The 20,961-nt window shown below is 45.4% G+C and overlaps 1 protein-coding gene across 1 annotated transcript in view; it reads left to right on the top strand.

Moving 5' to 3' along the window:
* Positions 1-1,811, top strand: part of EFNA2 (ephrin A2) — a 386,935-nt gene extending 385,124 nt beyond the window's left edge. The window contains exon 4 of the mRNA XM_032225961.1: positions 1,035-1,811. Coding sequence (XP_032081852.1) covers positions 1,035-1,156 — 122 coding nt within the window. The 3' untranslated portion in view covers positions 1,157-1,811. The remainder of the gene's footprint in view (positions 1-1,034) is intronic.
* Positions 1,812-20,961: the final 19,150 nt, after the last annotated feature.

The raw sequence follows: 20,961 nt of genomic DNA, 5'->3' as shown, positions 1-20,961 counted from the left end.
ATCCGAAGACATTAGGGAATTCCTGAAAGCTTGGCATTCAGACAAATCAGCCATCAATAGACCCACAGAGATAAGCTATATTTACAAACCATTCAAAAGAGACAATAAAAAGGCTTAGAAGGAAACAAAACAGACCAGAGACACATCCTCTCCAGCAGCCAACACCCAGATAAGCAGGGATTAACACCAGACAAACAATAGAGCAGAAAACAATACCCCAATCAAGGAATTACCAAGGAGAAAACCACACCCCCACAAACCCAGCAGGGGAAGCTACTATATATATACGTAAAACAGGGAGCAAGCCCCATACTCACTGGCAGTCATGATGTTACCTAGGTGGGTAATGAAACGTGCTGGCTTTGGGAATTATGGGAGTTGAAGTCCAGATATTCAGTCAAATGTGAATGAATGATTGTGACGATTGTTCTGCGCTTGGAAGACCTGCGTTGTGTTTTCTCATTGTGCTTTTTATTTCTTTGCCCTCGGTTGCTTGTTAAAATCATCTCCCTCTTCCCATCCATCACGCCGAGCAACAGGGGGACATCAGAGATGGTCAGGGATCTTTTGAGAGATGGAAAAGCAAGTGTCAATCCTGAAGTGAGCCTGGCTGAGGCCATCTTGGAGGGTTGCCACACAACAGAGGGAGGGGGGAAATAGCTAGATGGGATTTTGTAGCGAAAACAATAAAAGTTTTTCCCTGTGGGAACCAAGGACATTCTCACTAGTGGCTGGCCAGAGGAGGAGCGAAGTAACCAAGCAACCAGCCAGCACCTGGATTGGATAGCGTGACCAGTGACCTGGGGGAAAGGGGAAACTTTTATGTTTTAATTGGGTGAAAGCCGCGGGAACTTTCAGAGTTGGCTTTTACCAGTTGTGCCAATTGGATGTATCCAATAAATTGTTTTTTGAGGAATTTGTCTATCTCAGAGGTGCATTACTTGGAACGCTGGCAGGCAGTGGGTTTCTCTGGAACAAAAAACAACAACAACAACTGTTTCTTTTTTCCTTTCTCTCCCACCCCCCCAACACAGACGATTCCCTCTACGAATCGCCGGAGCCCATTTTCACCAGCAATAATTCCTGCTGCAGCTTCACCGTTCCCGATGCCTTCTTCGTGGTGGTGCCGATGTTTTGGACTATCCTCGCTTCCTAGCCCCCCGGCGGAATTGCAGACGAGAAAAAGTGGGTGGGGGTTTCTTATTACAGCAGCAGCTGCAAAAAAAAAAACCAAGGGGGGAGGAAACGGATCGGAGGAAAGAACGGGAGGAAGAAGAGGACGTCTTTGTTACCGGATCAGAAACGATAACGCTTGGGATGGGGGGGGGGAGGCGTGGGGGTGTTGCAAGGATTTTGATCTCCGGCCTCTCTGCCAACGCCAGGCGAAGAAGAAGGACCCCTGGGTTTCCTGTCTTAACACCCCAAACTGAGCCAACTGCCCCCCATCCCCACCAAGTCTGATGCAGTATAGATGAAGGGGGAAAAAAGGCTCAAAATTTTTTTTTTTAAAAACCTGTGACATGGGGAGCTGAGCTGGTTTTATATCTCAAAAACAAAACAACAAAACAAAATCTTCCACAGACCTCTTATCAAGCCAGCTGGTGTAAAAAAAAACACACGCACCCCCATCCTTTTTGATTAATCCCCTGTGGAGTTTTTCTTTTTAAAATCTCTAGACCAAATATAGTTTTTTTTTTTTTTTTTAAATTTTCTTATTTTTTTCAGCTTAACCTTTTTTGGAGTTTTTTTTTTGGAAGGTATGTTTGTGTGCGCGCGTGTCTATTCTAGACTTTTTCCATAACTGGAACTCAAGAAAGAGACATCACAATATGGGGGTGGGTGGGGTGGGGGAGAAAACCAGAAAAAAACCCTCTGCGTTGGTGCCTCATTTTTTTCCTTTTTTTAAGAAGGGATTGGGGGGTTTGAGGCATATCCTTTACATTCCCTTTGATGTGGGTTTTTTTCTTTGTCTTTGGCTTGAATATAATGATGCAACATTGAGGGGAACGGACTCCTCGCAGTGACCAAATTACATTTTGGTGATGGTGGGAAAACCCCTTAACCATGGGAGCCACCAAACTGTGATGAGACCGGTGGGGGGGAAAAAAACCACCTTGAGGACTAGAATACTGTTATGCCAAAACCTGTTACTCTTTCGGATTTCTTTGCATACTATTCCATGGGTATCGCAGGCTCACTGCCACTTGGAAAAAGAAAAGAAGAAGAAGAAGAAAAGAAGAAAAATAGATTCATTAAAAAAAAAAGCATCTCACACTTCGGGACATTTCCTTCGTTGATTTCTCCAAGAAAAGACTCTGCAAGATGTGTGTCCTCAAGACGAATCGAAACTTTGGACTCTGTTCTCTGTGTGTTCAAGGGAGTCGGGGAGGGAGGGGGGGCTGTCTGAACAGAAGGATGATTTATGCAGGTCTAAAACTGGGAAAGTGTAATTTGTAAATCTTGTTTGTTTTCTCTTCATAAAGAAAGCTCGGGTTTTGGGGGGTGGGCGGGGCGGGGAGCGGGGAGAGGAGAAACCAGCACAATGCAACTGAAGAGGCGACAGCCGAGGATTTACCCTGTCCATGTGGCTGTGACTAGTTTGGGGGTGGTGGTGCTGAGCTGCCGAGTTCCAAAATGGCGGGCGTTTCGGGGTGCCCTCCCTGCAGACGAAATGTCCTGAATGACCAATTTTCACACTAAAAAAAAAAAGCATCAACTTGGGGGCTTTTAATGCATTGATCCACCCTGCCATTCAGCGGGAAAAATTGATCCCGGGTGATTCTGAGCCAGGCCTGAAGTAGATCTTTTTGGGGGGTTCTTGGCTTAGAAATCCCTAAAGCAAACAAAATGGAGGATTTGACGTGGTCGTCGTCCTGGATCTGCCTTTTTCCTTCCTTCAATCCCTTTCCTGTGTGGTGTCTGCCTTTCTGCGTGTGTGGACATCAACTCCCAGAATTCCCCAGCCAGCATAGCTGGCTGGGGAATTCTGGGAGTTGAAGTCCACAAGTCTTCAAGTGGCTGAGGTTGTGAAACTGTGCTAAATTTTTCTTAAACCCGACTCCTTTCTTCCTCCTGACCAGTGGTGGGTTGCAGGCGGTACGCCCCGGTACGATACCGTTCTGGTACGGTGCTCCGGAGGGCCCACCCGCCCGAGCTCCTTACCAGTCTTTTAAGTCTTTGGCGCTTACACGCACGGTGCATACAGCAGCTGGAGCGTCACGGAGGCGCTAAGACGTATGTGGACACCGCCGGGCCCGTTCCAACCGTACCAGTTGGAAAGGGATCCAGAACCCACCACTGCTCCTGACCTACCATGAATTTCTCTAACCAGGGTAGGCGAAGAAGGCGTAAAGGGGGGCTTATAAATGCTACACCGATAGTCCTTGACTTACGACCGGTTGCTTACCGACTATTCAAAGTTACAACAGGCCGACAAAGTTAAAACAACTCAGTTCCAAAGTTCCAATATCTGCCCACCCACCCTCCCACTCCCACGGTCATGTAGCTACATGTCAAGTATTCAGCATCCGGCCTGCATTTATGACGGTTTGCAGCACATGCCTGCAATTTACGACGCTTTGTTTTTTCAGAAACTAACGCCCCGTGAACGAACAATGACTTTGCTTTACGGCAAAAGTTGTAAAATGATGACCTGCTTTATGAGGGTCATAACTTAACAACCCTCATTGCAATGCTCAATTATGGTTATAACCTGGGGATTATCTGTATATAAAATGAAGGAAGAAAGGGGAAGAGCTTCATTAATAAATCCATTCAAATTTAGAAGTGAAAAGAATTGATTTTGAAGAGAGGCTCTGCAGTGGTTTAGTTTACTCGTTTCATCATGGCTTATTCAATAAGCTACGATGGCCTATTTTCACCCAACGGCACTAAGCCCACAAACTGGAACTTCTGATCGCGCAAGCCCACAACAAACAAATAGCATTACGGGTAGTCCTCAATTTAACAACCATTTGTTTAGTGTCCGAAGTTACAACGGCGCGGGAAAAAGTGACTTATGACTTATGTTTTTCACACTTAATGACCATTGCAGCATCTGCACGGTCACCTGAATAAATTTTGGAAGCTTGTGGCCACTTGCTCATACTTATGACAGTCGCAGTGTCCTGGAGTCATGGGATTCCCCTGGGCGGCCTTCTGACCCGCAAAGTCACTGGGGAAGTTAGATTCTCTTAAAAACCTAATTTAACAGCTGAAATGATTTCTGGATGGCCAGAAAGGTCATAAAACGGGGCAAAACTCACTTAACAAATGCCTCGCTTGATAATAGAAATTTTCGGGCTCAATTGTGGTCATAAGTTGAAGACTACCTGCATGCTTCGGTCAGTGTTGGCGAACCTTTAAAGCACCGAGTGCTGAAACAGCATTGTGCATGTCGGAGTGCCAGAACCTGGAAGAGTAGCTCCCCAGCGTGCATACACATCAGAGGTGGGTTTCAAATCCTGGCTCTACCGGTTTACTCACGTGCACCAGCAACGCTTCTGCTCATGCACAGAAACGTCCGGGCGGGTGGGTGGAGCCACTATCGGTTCGGCTGAACCGGGAGCAACCTACCTCTGATGCACGTGCCGGGAAGCTGAACTTCCAGTTTTTGGCTCCGGCCACCTGGTCTACCAGTTTCTGGTGTGCATGCATGCGGAAAGACCAGCTGGCTGGTGTGCATGCATGTACCAGAACCCAGAAGCGCAATGGGTGATGGCTGGCAATGCCCGGAGAGATGTCTCTGCGTGCCACTTCTGGCATAGGCGCCATTGGTTCGCCATCACAGGCCCAGGTAAGTGTGTGATTGAAATCACTGCACTTCACTCCAAAACTTCGCAAGACCCAATTGCACGAAAGCTGCTGATCCAAGATTGGACGAGGCGCACGAGTCCTTGTGGTTGGCAGGCCGTGTGTGAAGCACCTGGATGGAGTGGGCTATTTGGGCTCCTGCCCTATCCCACAGATATTTTGGCTTAGCCGATCCCACAGGTATTTCCCCTTTGGAGCACAACAACACCATTAATTGTGTAGGCCAGAAGCATATTTGGGCCCAAACTAAACCCGCTTGGCTTCCCTCTTTGCCCAAATTCAGAGGTGAGATTTGCCAGGAGGAAATAGCTGCAGCTGAACGAGAGTTTTTTAGCTGATGTTGTGGTTTCTGGTGTTTAACACAAAATAGGGAAACTTTACTGAGCTGCCAGAATTCGTCACAACTGCTTTAACAACAGCTCTGCTCCAAGTCACACAATTAGGAGGAAAGGTGCTCAGAATGGTAAGGTCAGCTACTCACAACCATTCATTTAGTGACCAAAGTTGCAACCACGCTGAAAAAAAAAATGATATGCAACAGATCCTCGCTCTTACGACGGTCGCAGCATCCTCCTGGTTACTTGATCAAAATTTGGGTGTTCGGCAACTAGCATATATTTATGAGTGTCCCGGGGGTCAGATCTTCCCAGTTGGCTTCTGACAAGACAAGCAACGGGGGAAGCCAGATTCACTTAATGACCATGTGAGTCGCTTAACTATTGTAGTAATTCACTTCACCACCACGGTGAAGAAAAGATTGTAAAAATCGGATTGTAAAATCGGGTGAGGCTCCCTTAATTTTTTTTGCTTAGCAACAAAAATTCTGGTCTTGGTTCTGGTAACATGTTGAGGGGAGATGGGTTTGCTCAACGACTGCGTGATTCACTTAACGACTGCTATAATGGCCATAAAAATGAGACACCATTTTTCAACCACCTTGCTTAGTAACAGAAATTCTGTCTCCATTGTGTTCGTATGTTGAGGACTGCCTGCACAATCCAAGATATCTGTACAACGATATATCTTTTAGAAGGTTTCGGTTAAATTCTCTGCAATTCCTGGCTGGATTTCAGTCGATTTTGAATTGAAGAAAAGTTTTATTTTCTTCCTCCAGTAATTTTGGACTGTTCTGGGGTTGGAGATTTCATCTGCTGATGGGCAGAGCCTTTATTACCTTTGTGGTACAGGTAGTCCTTGACTTACGACCCCAATTGAACTCAAAACTTTCATTGCTAAGCGAGGGCAGTTGTAGTTTTGTCTCATTTTATCATCTTTTTTTGCCACGGTTGTTAAGCGAGTCTCTGTTCTGACCTAGGCTTCCTCGGCAGCACGAAGCAGAATCCTTATCCCGATAAACCCCTTTTATTTAATTTACAGTGAATTCCTCTCCAGCAAACTCTTTCCCACCGTCTTTCAAGATAGTTCACAATTACTGACCTTTATCAGGCTTGGAGAGCTGCCAGGCCGATATCTTTCAGACGCTGCAATACTTGGCAAGAATGCAGGAATGAACTAATTGTCTCCTGCAAACTCCATTCCCCTGTTGCTCCTCTTTTATTCCCTATGGGAGGGGCCATTCACCATCCATCTGTGGCCTTACTCCCAAGTCGACCCTTGTTCCTTAGCTGTTCCCTTCGTCTGACAACTCTGCGCATGCGCACACTGGGAACAGGCTCCAGCTGTTCATCTGCCTCACTGATATCTGACTCCGAAGGCTGCTGATAACTGTCAGACAGCCCTGGCCCCCTCTCTGCCTCCAACACAGAGCCCTCATCAGAGCCTTCCCCAGACACCAGGAGTGGCCCAGGTTCCTCCCCAAACTCCTCACTGTCCGACTCTGCTGCCAACTCCACAACAATCACCACAGTTGTTAAGTGAATCACACAGTTGTTAAACAAACCTGTCTCCCCCCCCCCTCACTGATTTTGCTTGTTGGAAGCTGGCTGGGAAGATTACACCTGGCGATCACGTCACCCCAGGATAGCTCAAGTGTCATAAGGGAATGGGCAGTTTAGAAATATGTAATACGAATATAAATAAATAAACAAAATGCATGCCAGTTGCCTAAATCTCGAATTTTGATTACATGATCGTGGGGGTGCAGTCGTAAATGTGAAAAACTGGTCAGAAGCCACTTTTTCAATGCCGTCGTAACTTTGAACGGTCAGTAAATGAGCGATGGTAAGTCAAGAACTATCTGTGTTTGTTTCCCTGATTTCCCCCCTCAACAACAGAGGCTCATTGGGAAAAAAATGGTGCCTTATAAGAGATTCCCTTTAAACAAGGCTCTCCAAACCGGGCAACTTTTAAGACTTGTGGACTTCAACTCCCAGAATTCCTCAGGCAGCATAGCTGCCTGAGGAATTCTGGGAGTTAAAGTCCACAAGTCTTAAAAGCTGCCCGATTTGGAGACCCCTGCCTTAAACGATACTTAAAGGATGATACTGGACCTCTCTGTGTTTAAAATGGAGGATATGTTCTCCGTAGAGGAAGCTGTTATTGTGCCGTCTCATTGGGGTCCTTCGAAAAAGCCACCCCAATACCCACCATTTGGGGCAAGACTCACAACCTCCTTGTCTTCCCACCCACCCCCATCCCTGCCCTCTCTTCTCCTTTTCCAATGGCAGCAGGTTTTTAGAAACTTTGCAAAGGATGCTTAGTTCATTGCCCAATGCTTCCCATCACACAGCTCATGGGACCACGTTGAGAGCGATATTTCCTTCTGTAGTTGCTAAGGTTGTATGCTCAGTGCTGGCTTGATCCAGGATTGCCGACTGCAGGTGTGAAGTATACAAAGCTATAGAAATTAATTCAATAAAATAAAGTTAGGAAATGTCAGTTGGCATTACAGGTAGTCCTCAACTTAACAGGCATTCATTTTAGTGACCGTCCAAAGTTAACAACGGCACTGAAAAAAAAGTGACATAACCGGTTCTCGGTTATATCACTTGATTTCTAACTTTCCCAGCTGGCTTTCAACAATCAAAGTCAATACAGCGGAAGTCAGATTTGCTTAATGACCGCACTGAACGACTGCAGCCAATTCGGTTAACCAGCATGGCCAAAAGGTCGTAAAGCGAAGCAAACTCACTCCACAAGTGTTTCTCCAAAAGCAATGAAAAATTTAGGCTCAGCTGGTCATAAGTCAAGGACTAATTGTAACACTTCGGAACTAGATAGAAAAGGGCTGAATTTCACTGGTTTATTTCCACTGTCGTGGCCGAGGAAGGAGAGGAGACCACCCAGAAGGCCATTCATGATTTCTTTCCAAAAATTTCCACTTCTGCCTTCCTTCCAGCCAAGAATTCTGGAACCCACTCGGGGAAATTGAAGTGCAAATTCTCCTTTCGTAAGACTGTATATTCCCACCTGACAATCTTTTCTGTGGATGTTTTTAATTTTATTTTTTTCTTTCTGTTTTTCCAACTCTCAGCAGACATCTGTAAAACAACGGCACACCAATTTTACTCCGTCTCGGTGTGCCGCGGGACTAAGTTGGAACAGTTGTTATATTTCTGTACATATTGCCAGCAGGCATAATACTGTGATTATGAATTATTATTATTAATTATTATTACTATTTTTAATGCATTTGCTGAAAATGAATGAGTCAGATTGGTTTTTTTTTAAAAAAAAATCATTTTTGTTTCTTTCCCGGGGGAGTGTGGAGGCATCCCTATTGATTTTTGGGAAAGGGGTAAAAAAAAAAGAGAGAAACGTAACATTTTCCTGTTTCCCTGCTGTACTTTAAAAAAGCAAAACAAAACCTGGAATTAACCTCTTCGACGATTCAAGGGCTGTCTTCATATTTTCCGACGCTGCTTTCTAAATTTTCCCAGCTCATATTTTCTATCTGGATTAAGTAGTATTTCGTACAAACCAGCCATTTTGTTCACAACAACAACAACAATAATACATTTTATAAATTTTATAAAATACATCAAGAAATTGCAGCTTCCTGCAATAACACCAGGGGAATTGCAAAAAAACTGCACTACTCAGAACATTGTACATATTAAGAAGGTACTTAGTTGATACCTAGGACGCTGGCAGCAACCCGTATCAACCATTAGCACCAGTCAATGGTATTTGTGATGCCTTTTTGAATGTTCAGTTGATTGAGTTTCATGTTTAATGAATAAAGTATATAATAAGATTAATTGGAGAAGATAACAAAATGCAAAGACCTACAAATAGAAACAGAACGTCTATGGCAAAGGCAAGCAAGGGTAGTACCAATAGTAAATAGGCGCCTTGGGTGCAGCCCCAAAACAACGGGGCACCACTTGAACACCAAAGGCATTGACAAATTTTCCACCAGTCAATTACAGAAGGTGACTTTACTTGGAACTGCTTCCATCCTGTGACGATATCTGTAACACCATCAAACATTCAGATTTGCCTATCCCAAGTTCTTGGTAAGGACTCAATAGGTAGACAAAAATGCCAAACCTAGACTGAATATGTGGCTGACTGTGCAAATAATAATAATAATTGTGTGTTGTTCCGATTGTAATTGAGAAGCGGGCTGAAAATTGGAAAAGCAAAGCTATGCATGGCCAATGCTTGAAAAGTATTGAAGGCAAAGCTGACCAAAAGCTAACTTGGAACTGGTTAAGATCAGGAGCACTGAAAAAAGAAACAGAAGGCTTTATTTTGGCAGCTCAAGAACAAGCCTTAGCCACAAACTGCATGAAGGCAAAAATTCAACATGTTACCACCAACAACAAATGTCGCCTTTGTAATGAGAAAGACGAAACAGTCAACCACTTGATCAGTGGGTGCAGCAAAATTTCACAAACTACCTACAACGCCATGACCGCGTTGCTAAGACCATTCACTGGAAATTGTGCCAAAAGTTTGCATTTGAGTACAGCAAAAACCACTGGGACTATCAGGTTGAGAAGGTTTTAGAGAATGAGAAAGTCAAGATCTTATGGGACTTCAGAATCCAGACTGACAGGCACTTGGCCTACAACATACCTGATATAACAATAGTTGAAAAGAAAAAAGTATGATTCATTGACATTGCAATACCTGGTGATGCACCAATTGAAGATAAACAGCAAGAAAAAAAATCACAAAATACCGGACTTGCAAATTGAGGTTGAGCGACTGTGGGGGAAAAAATCACGTGTTATCCCAATTGTAATTGGAGCCCTTGGAGCAATACCTAAAGGGCTACCTCACTATTTGGAAATTCTAAATTTATCGGACTTGAACATTCTAATTCTACAAAAAAACACCCTACTTGGAACAGCTTATATCCTCTGACGTTACCTTAACAGTTCCTAGGTCCTTGGTTAGGACTCAACCTGTTGAGCTACCAACCAGCCCCAAAGGCTGTGAATCTCACCAAAGATTAACCACTAACAACAACAACAACAATAACAACAATAACAACAATAATAATAATAAATACCTAGGATGTTGGTAGCAACACATATCAATCATTAGCACCAGTCAATGGTATTTGTGACACATCTTTAAATGTTTAGTTAACTGAGTTTCATGTTTAATGAATAAAAGAAATAATGATAATGATGATAATAATAATAGTAATAATACAGGTTTCAATTCCCTATAATCCTTATGGAATTCTGGGACTTGAAGTCCACTTATCTTTAAGTTACCAAGGTTGAGAAACACTGCTTTAAACCCATGTATTAATGCTAGGCCTAGCTACAACTTGGAGGAGTGGGAGACGTAATCTCCCAGCATGATATGTCCAGTGGTGGGATTCAGCCAGTTCGCACTTATTCGTGAGAACTGGTTATTAACTTCTGAGCAGTTCGGAGAACCAGTTGCTGGAAGAAATCTCCTTTTGTTTTTTTCCACTTTACAGGGCTAATCCTGTAAGGAAGGCAGGAAGGAAAGGAAACATCCTGCTTACAGAAACTGCCGCTCCGGTTAATCCTTATTGCATTGTAACAGCTAAGGCGAAGCGCCCACCGACCAGAGTGACGTTGAGTTGGCCATACCCACCCAGTCACATGACCACTGGGCCCCGCCTACCCAGCTGGTCATTAGGGCAGAGAATCAGTTGTTAAATTATTTTAATCCCACCATTGGATACGTCATCTTTCTTTCTGCAATGGAGCCACTTGGATGGGTCTACAGCAGAGGGTCTCCAAACGTGGCGACTTTTAAGACTTGTGGACTTTAGCTCCCAGAATTCCCCAGCCAAAATAGTGAAGTTCTTCAAGTTGCCTTGTTTGGAAAACACTTGTCTAGAGATTGGGCTTCCTTGGGATCAACATGGCCCAGTGGTGGACAATGTAGATGTTTGAGGTGAATACCTCCAATGATAACATCTAGAAAGTCCCACATCTTCTGGAATGCCCATCTGAGTGGAGAGGCAACAGGGGTACATAATCCATCTATATAAAAACTGTGTGTGTGTATGTGTGTGTGTGTGTGTGTGTGTGTTCCGGCATAACTCTGGAATGCCTCAAACAATTTCAACCAAACTTGGTACACAGATGACTTACTCTCTGGAGACAAATACTGTGGGGGTAAGACACCTCTAACACCCTTCGGGTGTGTGTTCTGTTAAGACGCAGCCTGTTGTGCCTTAAAATGGCTTCTACTGTACTGCGGTAAAAGGGCTTCTACTGTACAGCGCAGTGGAGTTGCCATGGTGACGGCTTCACAGTATTCCACAAGGGGGTTCCCTCTGGGAAGGGGGAAAACCCACGTTAGAAATTACGTTTGGTTCGGACATTTTCCCCCTACAAATAAAATACCAGGACAATGTCGGATTATCAACTAGTGTCCAGTAAGTGGTATCACAAAGTCCGAGGCCACCAGAAGCTGCAAAAACATTAACAGAAGCTCAACACACATCAGAGGTGGCCTTTGCTAGCCTGGCGGACGTTTGGAGGGTGGGGAGAAAAGCATTAGCAGAAATGGGCCTTCCTTGGCCAGTGAGGCCATCTGAACCAGGTGCAGCATTTGAAGCCCCCTCTGGAAAAGCAATGAAAAGGGTGACCAGGCTTCTCTTGATTCATAGCCCTGAGCTTCCTTCTGACTAGTCTGGCTCTGCAGATAATTTCTGTCTCTTCTCCAGTGCTGGATGGCCGGGTAATCAATCTTGATGTTGAAAGGCAGATGAATTAGTAGCTGGAAAGAAACTACTCACTGCCGGTTTTACTTTCCCTTCCAACAGGAAGGACAGCCAACTGTTGAATAAGGACATGCAGTTTCTTTCTCCTAGCTTCTAACCCTGATACAAAGAGATACCTCCACCTTCCTCTTCCTCCATCTTCTCTTCTTCCTCTCCTCTTCCTCCTTCACCTCATTCTCCTTTTCTTCCCCCTCTTCCTCCATCCTCCCTTCTTTTTCTTCCTCATCTTTCTCCTCCATCCTGTCTTCCTCATCTTCCTTTCCTCCATCTTCTCTTCACCTGCCACCTCCTCCTCCCTCTTCCTTCTCTCTTTTTCCTGTCTTCCTATTCTCTTCCTTCCTTCTCCATCCTCTATTCTTCCTCTTCCTCCTCTTCCTCTCTTCTTTCTCTCCTCTTCCTCCTCATCCACATCCTTCACCTTTTCGTCCTCATCTCTTCTTCCTCCACCCTCCCGTCTTTTTCTTCCTCATCTTTTGCCTCCTTCTCCTCCTCCATCCTCTCTTCCTTTTCCTCCTCCTCCATCCTCCTTTCTTCCTCCTCCATTTCCTCTTCCTCTTCCTTCTCCATCTTCTCTTCATCCGCCACCTCCTTCTCCTCTTCCTTCTCCATTCTCTCTTTTTACTGTCTTCCTCTTCTCCTCCTGCCTTCTCCATTCACTCTTCTTCCTCTCCTCTTCCTCCTCCCCTCCCCCTCCTATTCTTCCTCCTCCCCCTCTTCCTCCATCCTCCCTTCCTTTTCTTCCTCATCTTTCACCTCCATCCTCTCTTCCTCATCTTCCTTTCCTCCATCTTCTCTTCATCTGACACCTCCTCCACCCTCTTCCTTCTCTCGTTTTCCTGTTTTCGTCTTCTCTTCCTTCCTTCTCCATCCTCTCTTCTTCCTCTTCCTCCTCCTCTCTTCTTTCTCTCTTCTTCCTCCTCATCCACATCCTTCACCTTTTTGTCCTCATCTCTTCTTCCTCCACCCTCCCTTCTTTTTCGTCCTCATCTTTCACCTCCTTCTCCTCCTCCATCCTCTCTTCCTTTTCCTCCTCCTCTATCCTCCTTTCTTCCTCATCCATTTCCTCTTCTCTTCCTCATCCTTCTCCTCCATCTTCTCTTCATCCTCCACCTCTTCCTCCTCTTCCTTCTCCTCCATTCTCTCTTTATCTTGTCTTCTTCTTCTCCTCCTCTTCCCTCTCCATCCTCTCTTCTTCTTCTCTTCCTTCTCCTCCTCCTGAATTAACTATTGATCTATAAAGAAAGAAAGAACAAAAGAAAAATGGATATGATCGTTCAGAATGATTCATGAAGAGCACAGTTGTGAAGAAAGCATGTGGGCAGGTGGCGGGGAATTCACATCAGCCCCACAAGGGCGGAATAAGAGCTGCGGAACATCAACAGAAAGAGGGGGACCAGACTCCGGGTCAAAGAAAGTACAGTATAAGTGGTACCTTGCTCAACAGTAGTATCTGTGAGAGGGATCTTGGAGTCCTAGTGCACAACCATTTAGATAGGAGCCAGCCGTGTGCAGCAGCTGCCAAAAAAGCCAACACAGATCTAGGCTGCATAAACAGAGGGATGGAATCAAGATCACGTGAAGTGTTAATACCACTTTATAATGCCTTGGTAAGGCCACACTTGGAATACTGCATTCAGTTTTGGTCGCCACAATGTAGAAAAGATGTGGAGACTCTAGAAAGAGTGCAGAGAAGAGCAACAAAGATAATTAGGGGACTGGAGGCTAAATCATATGAAGAACGGTTGCAGGAACTGGATATGTCTCGTTTAATAGAAAGAAGGACTAGGGGAGACATGATAGCAGTCTTCCAATATCTCAGGAGCTGCCACAAAGAAGAGGGAGTCGAACTATTCTCCAAGGCACCTGAGTGTAGAACAAGAAGCAATGGGTGGAAACTAATAAAGGAGAGAAGCAACTTAGAACTGAGGAGAAGTTTCCTGACAGTGAGGACAATTAATCAGTGGAACAGAATTTGCTTCCAGAAGTTGTAAATGCCCCAACACTGGAAGTTTTAAAGAAGATGTTAGATAGCCATTTGTCTGAAACGGTATAGGGTTTCCTGCCTAGGCAGGGGGTTGGACTAGAAGACCTCCAAGGTCCCTTCCAACTCTGCTATTGTATTGTATTGTAAAGTAACGTGTGAAAACCTCTCAGATACTCCCCTTCCCACAAAGATAAAGGGAGGGAGGGAGAACTCTCAGAAGTGCACATTTGCTGTTACAAAATAGTATTCTTGACCAGCGGTGGTTTCCGGCTGCTGCTACTGCCGATTCTCTCAGGGATGCGCCGCGTAGAAGCCAAAAACAAGATGGCGGCGCCTATGCCACCGCCAAGAGAACCGGTTCAGGGGCATTGCAGACCTGGGTTGCTGCCGGTTCCATCACCCCAGGCCACCAAATTACTACCTATTTGGCCGAATTGGTCCGAACCAGTAGGAACCCACCTCTGGTCTTGACTTAGCGGTGGTTTCTTACTTGGGCCTATCTTGTAGGGCTCACCACAACAATAAGAAAAAAAATAGTTTGGATCGTAACAGTGGTGGGTTTCAAAAATTGTTCGAACCTACTCTGTGGGTGTGGCCTCCTTTGTGGGAGTGGCTTGCCACCCATGTGACCTGATGGGAGTGGCTTGCCGCCCATGTGGCCGGATATGAAGATGCCGACGACACTTGTCAGAACCACCTTAAACTACCTCACACACAGCCCTGGCATGCATAAGAATATGATGTAAACTTGTTTTTTAAAAGGCATCTTTGGTTTGCGTTAAAACAACTTCAACACACGCAATGTTCTGATTGCACCACAAACGCAGTAGTCATCCTTACCTTTCACAGAGGCACTGAGTTTTATAAATAAGAGCATGATAGTGTAGAATAATCATATCCAAGGACCAGTGGTGGGTTTCAAAACATTTTTGAACCTCTTCTGTAGGTGTGGCCTGCTTTCCGGGTCCACTGGTGGAACCTCTTCTAACCGGTTCGGTAGATTTGACGAACCGGTTCTACCGAATAGGTGCGAACTGGTAGGAACCCACCTCTGGATCGTAAGCACAGATGCTTCCAAAACGAAATATAAACATCAGGGCATTACCATCTTATCAACACGGAGAGAATAAATAGATCACAATGAAATGCGTGCCAACATGCCCTGCACAACTAGAATATCTAAAAGATCTCCTAGAAATGTAATTGAAATTAGCTTAATGATAATAATAGAGGCAATAAGCAGCTTACACCTAGGAACACACCATCAGCCTAGTAATGTCTTTTTTTTATTTTATTTTATCAATTTCATATATACATTCACAATTATATAATCTCATAACTGTTATTAATAATATGTATTTATAACAATTTTTCCCTAGTGTTGACAATATACTTGAAGATTGCTTTTTTTATCATCCCATAGATCCATCTTATCTTACAACGGTCCTACTTCTTCTTCCCTCCCTCCCTCTTTCCTTCCCTCGTTTCTTCTCTCCTACTCCCCTTCCTTCCCTCCCTCCTTCCCCTTCCCTCCTTCTCTCCTTCCCTCCTTCCTTCCCTCCTTCCTTCCCTCCTTTCTTTTCTCCTTCTCTCCTTCCTTTCCCCCTTCCTTTCCTCCTTCCTTCCCCCCTTCCTTCTCTCCTACGTTCCCTCCTTCCTTCCCTCCTTCCTTCCCTCCTTTCTTCTCTCCTTCCTTCCCTCCTTCCTTCCCTCCTTTCTTCTCTCCTTCTCTCCTTGCTTCCCTCCTTGCTTCCCTCCCTCCGTCTTTTTTCTCCCCTGCCTTTTTTCTTCCCTTCCCGATCGGTTGCTTTCGTTTCATTTCCCGCCCATGAGGGAAACAGCCTTAAATCATCCTTAAGTTGCACCAGGGTTAAAGTGGCATTTTCCCCTTAATACAATGCCATTCAATGGTAGCTACAAGATGTGTACAATTTGTGGCATTCATCTGCCATTATGTTTGAGGCGAAAGGCAGGGAATCCATACTACACGGGATTAGAACAGCCCTTAGTATCCCTCTGGGGCTGATATGATGATAGTTTCTCTTCCGCACTCCTCCCTCGGCTTCTTTCCACTCTGTTTCTTCCTAAATAACTGATCACACCAGTGAATTGGGAAATACAGGTAGTCCTTGCTTAGCGACTGCCTCACTTAGCGACCATTTGCAGTTACCGCAGTGATGTTCGCGCCTCTGTAAAAGCTAAGAAGAGCTGAAGTCAGATCATAATCAGAGTCGGGCATCCTTTCTTCTTTTTTTGCCATTTTTTAAAAAAAATAGTTTTCATTATAAAATAAAAATACAGGAAAAAACAAAAGGAAGAGAACTAAGAGAAAGAAAGAGAAAAGTGCAAAGAAAGGGGGGGGGGAGTGGTGACTTCTGGTTATTTTTCAGTGCAGTAAAATCCAAAAAAACCACCCCCAACACCTCAATCTTTTGCTTTACATTACACATTTCTAACTATTTCTAAAACAACAAACTCGTTCTAATCGTTGTACCCTAGAATCAGAGTTTCATTATTTCCCCCCCCCCCCCCCCACTTCAAGCCAAACGTCCAGGAGTGGTTTCCAAGTAGGAACAAAACTAGCTAAGTTCTTTTCTTTCATTAAAATAATTCGGCCATCTCCCCTGGCTCCATCACCTTACAGCTGCGTGTTCACTTAGCGACTGCTTCACTGAATAAACCAACTGGCCGCTTTCAGTTGTTACTATATGAGGACGACCTGTGATGGCTAAACTTTCTCTCGTCACATGCCGAAAGTGCACACATGCATGCCTGCGCCCATAATGCAATGCGTGTGTGACACCCACCCCCTGAGCCCCTCCCACCGTGCATCCATGTGCGCCCCCCCCTGTGCTCCTCCATCCCCCTGCGCATGCAGGCATGACACACCCCCCCCACACCATTTTGGGCCTAATAGGCTTCCCTGCAGGCTCCTGGGACCAAAAACAGGTCCAGGAGGGGCGCTGCCCCCCCACACATTCACGTGCGCACGTGTCTCCTGCATGCCCCCCTGACCCTCACACATGTGCGGCAGAAGCCCAAAAAATCAGCTGGCCACTGGGAAGCACGTACACATGCGCAGTGGAACAAGATGGCGGTGCCATAGGCGCCGCCCAGAGAAATGTTTCAGGGGCGTGGCAGGCAGCGACGCAGGCCGCCAAACCACTACTAGTTGGCCTGAACTGGTCCGAACTGGTAGGAACCCTCCACTGCCATAAACCATTTCAGACAAGCAGCTGACATATTAAGTACAACTTAATTGACACATTAAGTACAATTGAAGACTCTAAGTACAACTTCCCTTTTTTTAAAAAAAGGCATCTCAAATGAAAATACAATACAATACAATACAATAGCAGAGTTGGAAGGGACCTTGAAGGTCTTCTAGTCCAACCCCCTGCCTAGGCAGGAAACCCTATACCGTTTCAGACGAATGGCTCTCCAGCATCTTCTTAAAAGACTTCTTTAAGAATTCCGGCTGATAGAATTAGGGCCTTTACGCAGTGGCAACCATTGCTTCCAAATCCGCTTTTTAGAAGTCGCAGCTTTCAAATCTGGCACACACGATTTGAAATAATGAGATCCCCCTCTCTCTCTTTCTTTAAACAAAAAAAAAAAATTCACTCAGGCAACTTAAACTGTAATCCTAATAACGTTTGATATATTTAATTTGTTCCAACAAATGTTGGGGGGTTTTTTTGGCGGGGGAGGAGGGAAGTGAAGATTTTGCATTTGTTCTGATTCCTTAATTTCTTCAGCTTTGTGTAACACTGTTCCCTAAAAATGTAGTATTTGAGTGGGAAATGCTTTTTGAGCAAAAGAAAAAGCAGACAATAGCAAACACTGCTTGCAAAGCTTTAGCTGGATTTTGCAACCACGAATGGGGGCTTTTTCTGTTCCTGTGATACTTTCCCTTTCTGATTAATGCCAGTAAACCAAAACTAAGAGTAATTCAGGGATGGGTTGCTGCCAGCGTTACTGCTGGTTCGCTGTGCACGCGCATCAACCGTGCGCAGAACATTATAGAGCGACGAAAAAACATGCCGGCAACGGCATAGGCGACCAGGGAACTGGTTCGGGGCATGGCGAGCCTGCCATCTCTGCTGGTTCGGCGACCCAGTGCCAATTTCCACTAGCGGTTTGCCTGAACTGGTGCAAACCAGTAGCAACCCACCTCTGGAGTAATTCCAATTTAAGAAAAAGAAAAGACAGGCGAAATTGATGTGAGATTTTAAAAGCCCTTTCATAGAATAAATAACGACTCCAAAACCTACCACAATGAAGCCCAAAATGTGTGTGATCCCCAGCTGTGTGCCCCTCCCTCTGTGAATGCGTGTGTGACCGCTCCCCCACCATGCTCCCCATCCTCCCGCATATGGACACATGAACCCCCCTCCCGCCATGCCCCTGCAGCCTCCTTGGACCAAAAATGGGCCCCAGGGTGCATCCCCCCCCCAGTGGTGGGTTTCAAAATTTTTTAGAACCTCTTCTGTAGGTGTGACCTGCTTTGTGGGAGTGGCTTGCCGGCCATGTGATCAGGAGAGAGTGGCTTGCCAGCCATATGACCAGATGGGAGTGGCTTGCTGGCCATGTGACTGGATGGGAGTGGCTTGCCAGCCATGTGACTGGGTGGGCGTGGTCAACTTGTAAAATGTGGTGAAACTCACTTAACAACGCTCTTGCTTAGCAACCAAAATGTTGGCTCAGAAACTCTGGCATTTGAAGCACACAAGTCTTAAAGCTATCAAGTTACAAGACCCTCGCACCCCTAACCCTTTAGAGAAAAAAAACCCAGGGGTGTTCAAACTTGACAGCTTTAAGACTTGTGGACTTCAACTCCCAGAATTCCTCCTCCAGTCATGTTGGCTCAGGAACTCTGGTATTGAAGTGTGCAAGTCTTAAAGCTGTCAAGTTACAAGACCCTCGCACCCCTAACCCTTTAGAAAAATAAACCCTAGGGGTGTTCAAACTTGACAGCTTTAAGACTTGTGGACGTCAACTCCCAGAATTCCTCCTCTCGCTCTTCATCTTGATGATGTGGGGACGGGCGGGGGGAGGGAACTGGAACCGGTTCTAAATGGCACTGTAGATTTGTGGAACCTTTTCTATAGAAGAGGGTAGAACTGGCAGGAACTCACCCTTGCCCCCCCCCATGCTCCCCCTACCCACCACATGCACGCGCAAACCCCCCACCCCTACACATGTGCATGCATCTCCAGCGTGTCCCTGACCCCCGTGCATGCGCGGCAAGAACCCCAAAATCAGTTGGCCTGCTGGAGGCACGTGCGCATGCGCAGTGGAGCTGAGGGGGGCGGTGGCTCACATGCCTACAGAGAGGGTGCTGCGTGCCACTTGTGCCATAGGCTCGCCATCACGGCCATATATCCTTTCAGACAAGTGGCTGACATATTAAGTGCAACTTAATTGACACATTAATTGACACTCCAAAACGTTTGACCACTATGGAGCTCAAAATGGCTACGTGAGATCGTTAAGTCAGTTTTGTCCCATTTTATGATTTTTCATGCCCTGGCTGTTAAGTGAATCATTGCCATTGTTAATTCAGTAACACGAATGTTAAGTGAATTTGGCTACCCCACTTGGCAGAAGATCGCAACAGGAGATCATATGGCCCCGGGACATTTCGACCGCCATAAATATGGGTCACTTGCCAGGCAATGAATTTGGATCACGTGACCATGGGGATGCTGTAATGGTCATAAGTGTGAAAAACGGTCATAATGTCACTTTTTTTTAGTGCTGTTGTAACTTTGAACAGTCACTAAAAGAATGATTGTAAGTCAAGGACTACCTGTGCCACAACATTATTCTCACAAATGATGAACGAAGAATAGGGAAAAAATGTTGTTGTTAGTTGTGTCATGTCCAACCCATCGTGACCCCATGGACAACATTCCTCCAGACCTTCCTGTCCTCTACCATCCTCTGGAGTCCATTTAAGCTCACGCCGACTGCTTTGGTGACTCCATCCAGCCACCTCATTCTCTGCCGTCCCCTTCTTCTTTTGCCCTCCATCTTCCCCAGCATGAGGCTCTTCTCCAGGGAGTCCTTCCTTCTCATCAGGTGGCCAAAGTACTTGAGTTTCTGCTTCAGGATCTGGCCTTCTAAAGAGCAGTCAGGGTTGATCTCCTCTAGGATTGACCGGTTGGATCATCTTGAAGTCCAAAGGACTCGCAGGCGTCTTCTCCAGCACCAGAGTTCAAAGGCCTCAATTCTTTGGCACTCAGCCTTCCTTATGGTCCAACCTTCACAGCCATCCATTGCAATTGGGAAAACCAGAGCCTTAACTAGACACACTTTTGTTGGCAGGGGGATGTCTCTGCTTTTTAGTATGCTGTCTAGATTTGCCATTGCTTTCCTCCCCAGGAGCAAGCGTTTAGAGGAAAAATACTAAATGTTACATATCCACACCCACATATATACATACTTCTTTTACTTATTAAGACTCCCTCCCCCATTTCTCTTCAATCATACTTCTTGGATGCTTGACAAGAAGCAATAAATGCATAAAAAGCCGCAATCCAGGAAGGTTCCAAAAGTCCTCCATTTACGACCATAATTGGGTATCAGAATGTCTATAGCTGAGCAAGGCCATTGTTAACTGAGTCATGCCAATTTTATGACCTTTTTTTTTTTGCCAGGGTTGTTAAATGAGTCGCTGCAGTTAAGTGAATCATGCCATCGTTAACTGAACGGCACCCAATTTTGTCACAGCTGTTAAATGAATCGCACAAGCTGTTAAGTGAGTCACATAGTCACTGAGTGAATCGTTTCCCCATTGATTGTGCTTGTTGAAAATGGGCTGAGAAACCTCATAAACGGCTGCTGCATGACCCCAGGGATGCTGCAACCATCACAGATACATACTGGTGGCGATGGTTCCATGTCATGACACCGGGGGGGGGATGGTAAGCTTGTCGTAAGTGTGAGGACTGGTTGCAAGTCACTTTTCATCGCTGTGGTTTGAACAGTTGCTAAATGAATCATTGTGACTCAAGAACGACTTGTAAAGAATCGG

The sequence above is a fragment of the Thamnophis elegans genome, chromosome 1 (genome assembly GCF_009769535.1).
Source record: "Thamnophis elegans isolate rThaEle1 chromosome 1, rThaEle1.pri, whole genome shotgun sequence".
Classification (NCBI taxonomy): Eukaryota; Metazoa; Chordata; class Lepidosauria; order Squamata; family Colubridae; genus Thamnophis; species Thamnophis elegans.
This window is presented reverse-complemented; position numbering and strand designations above follow the sequence as displayed.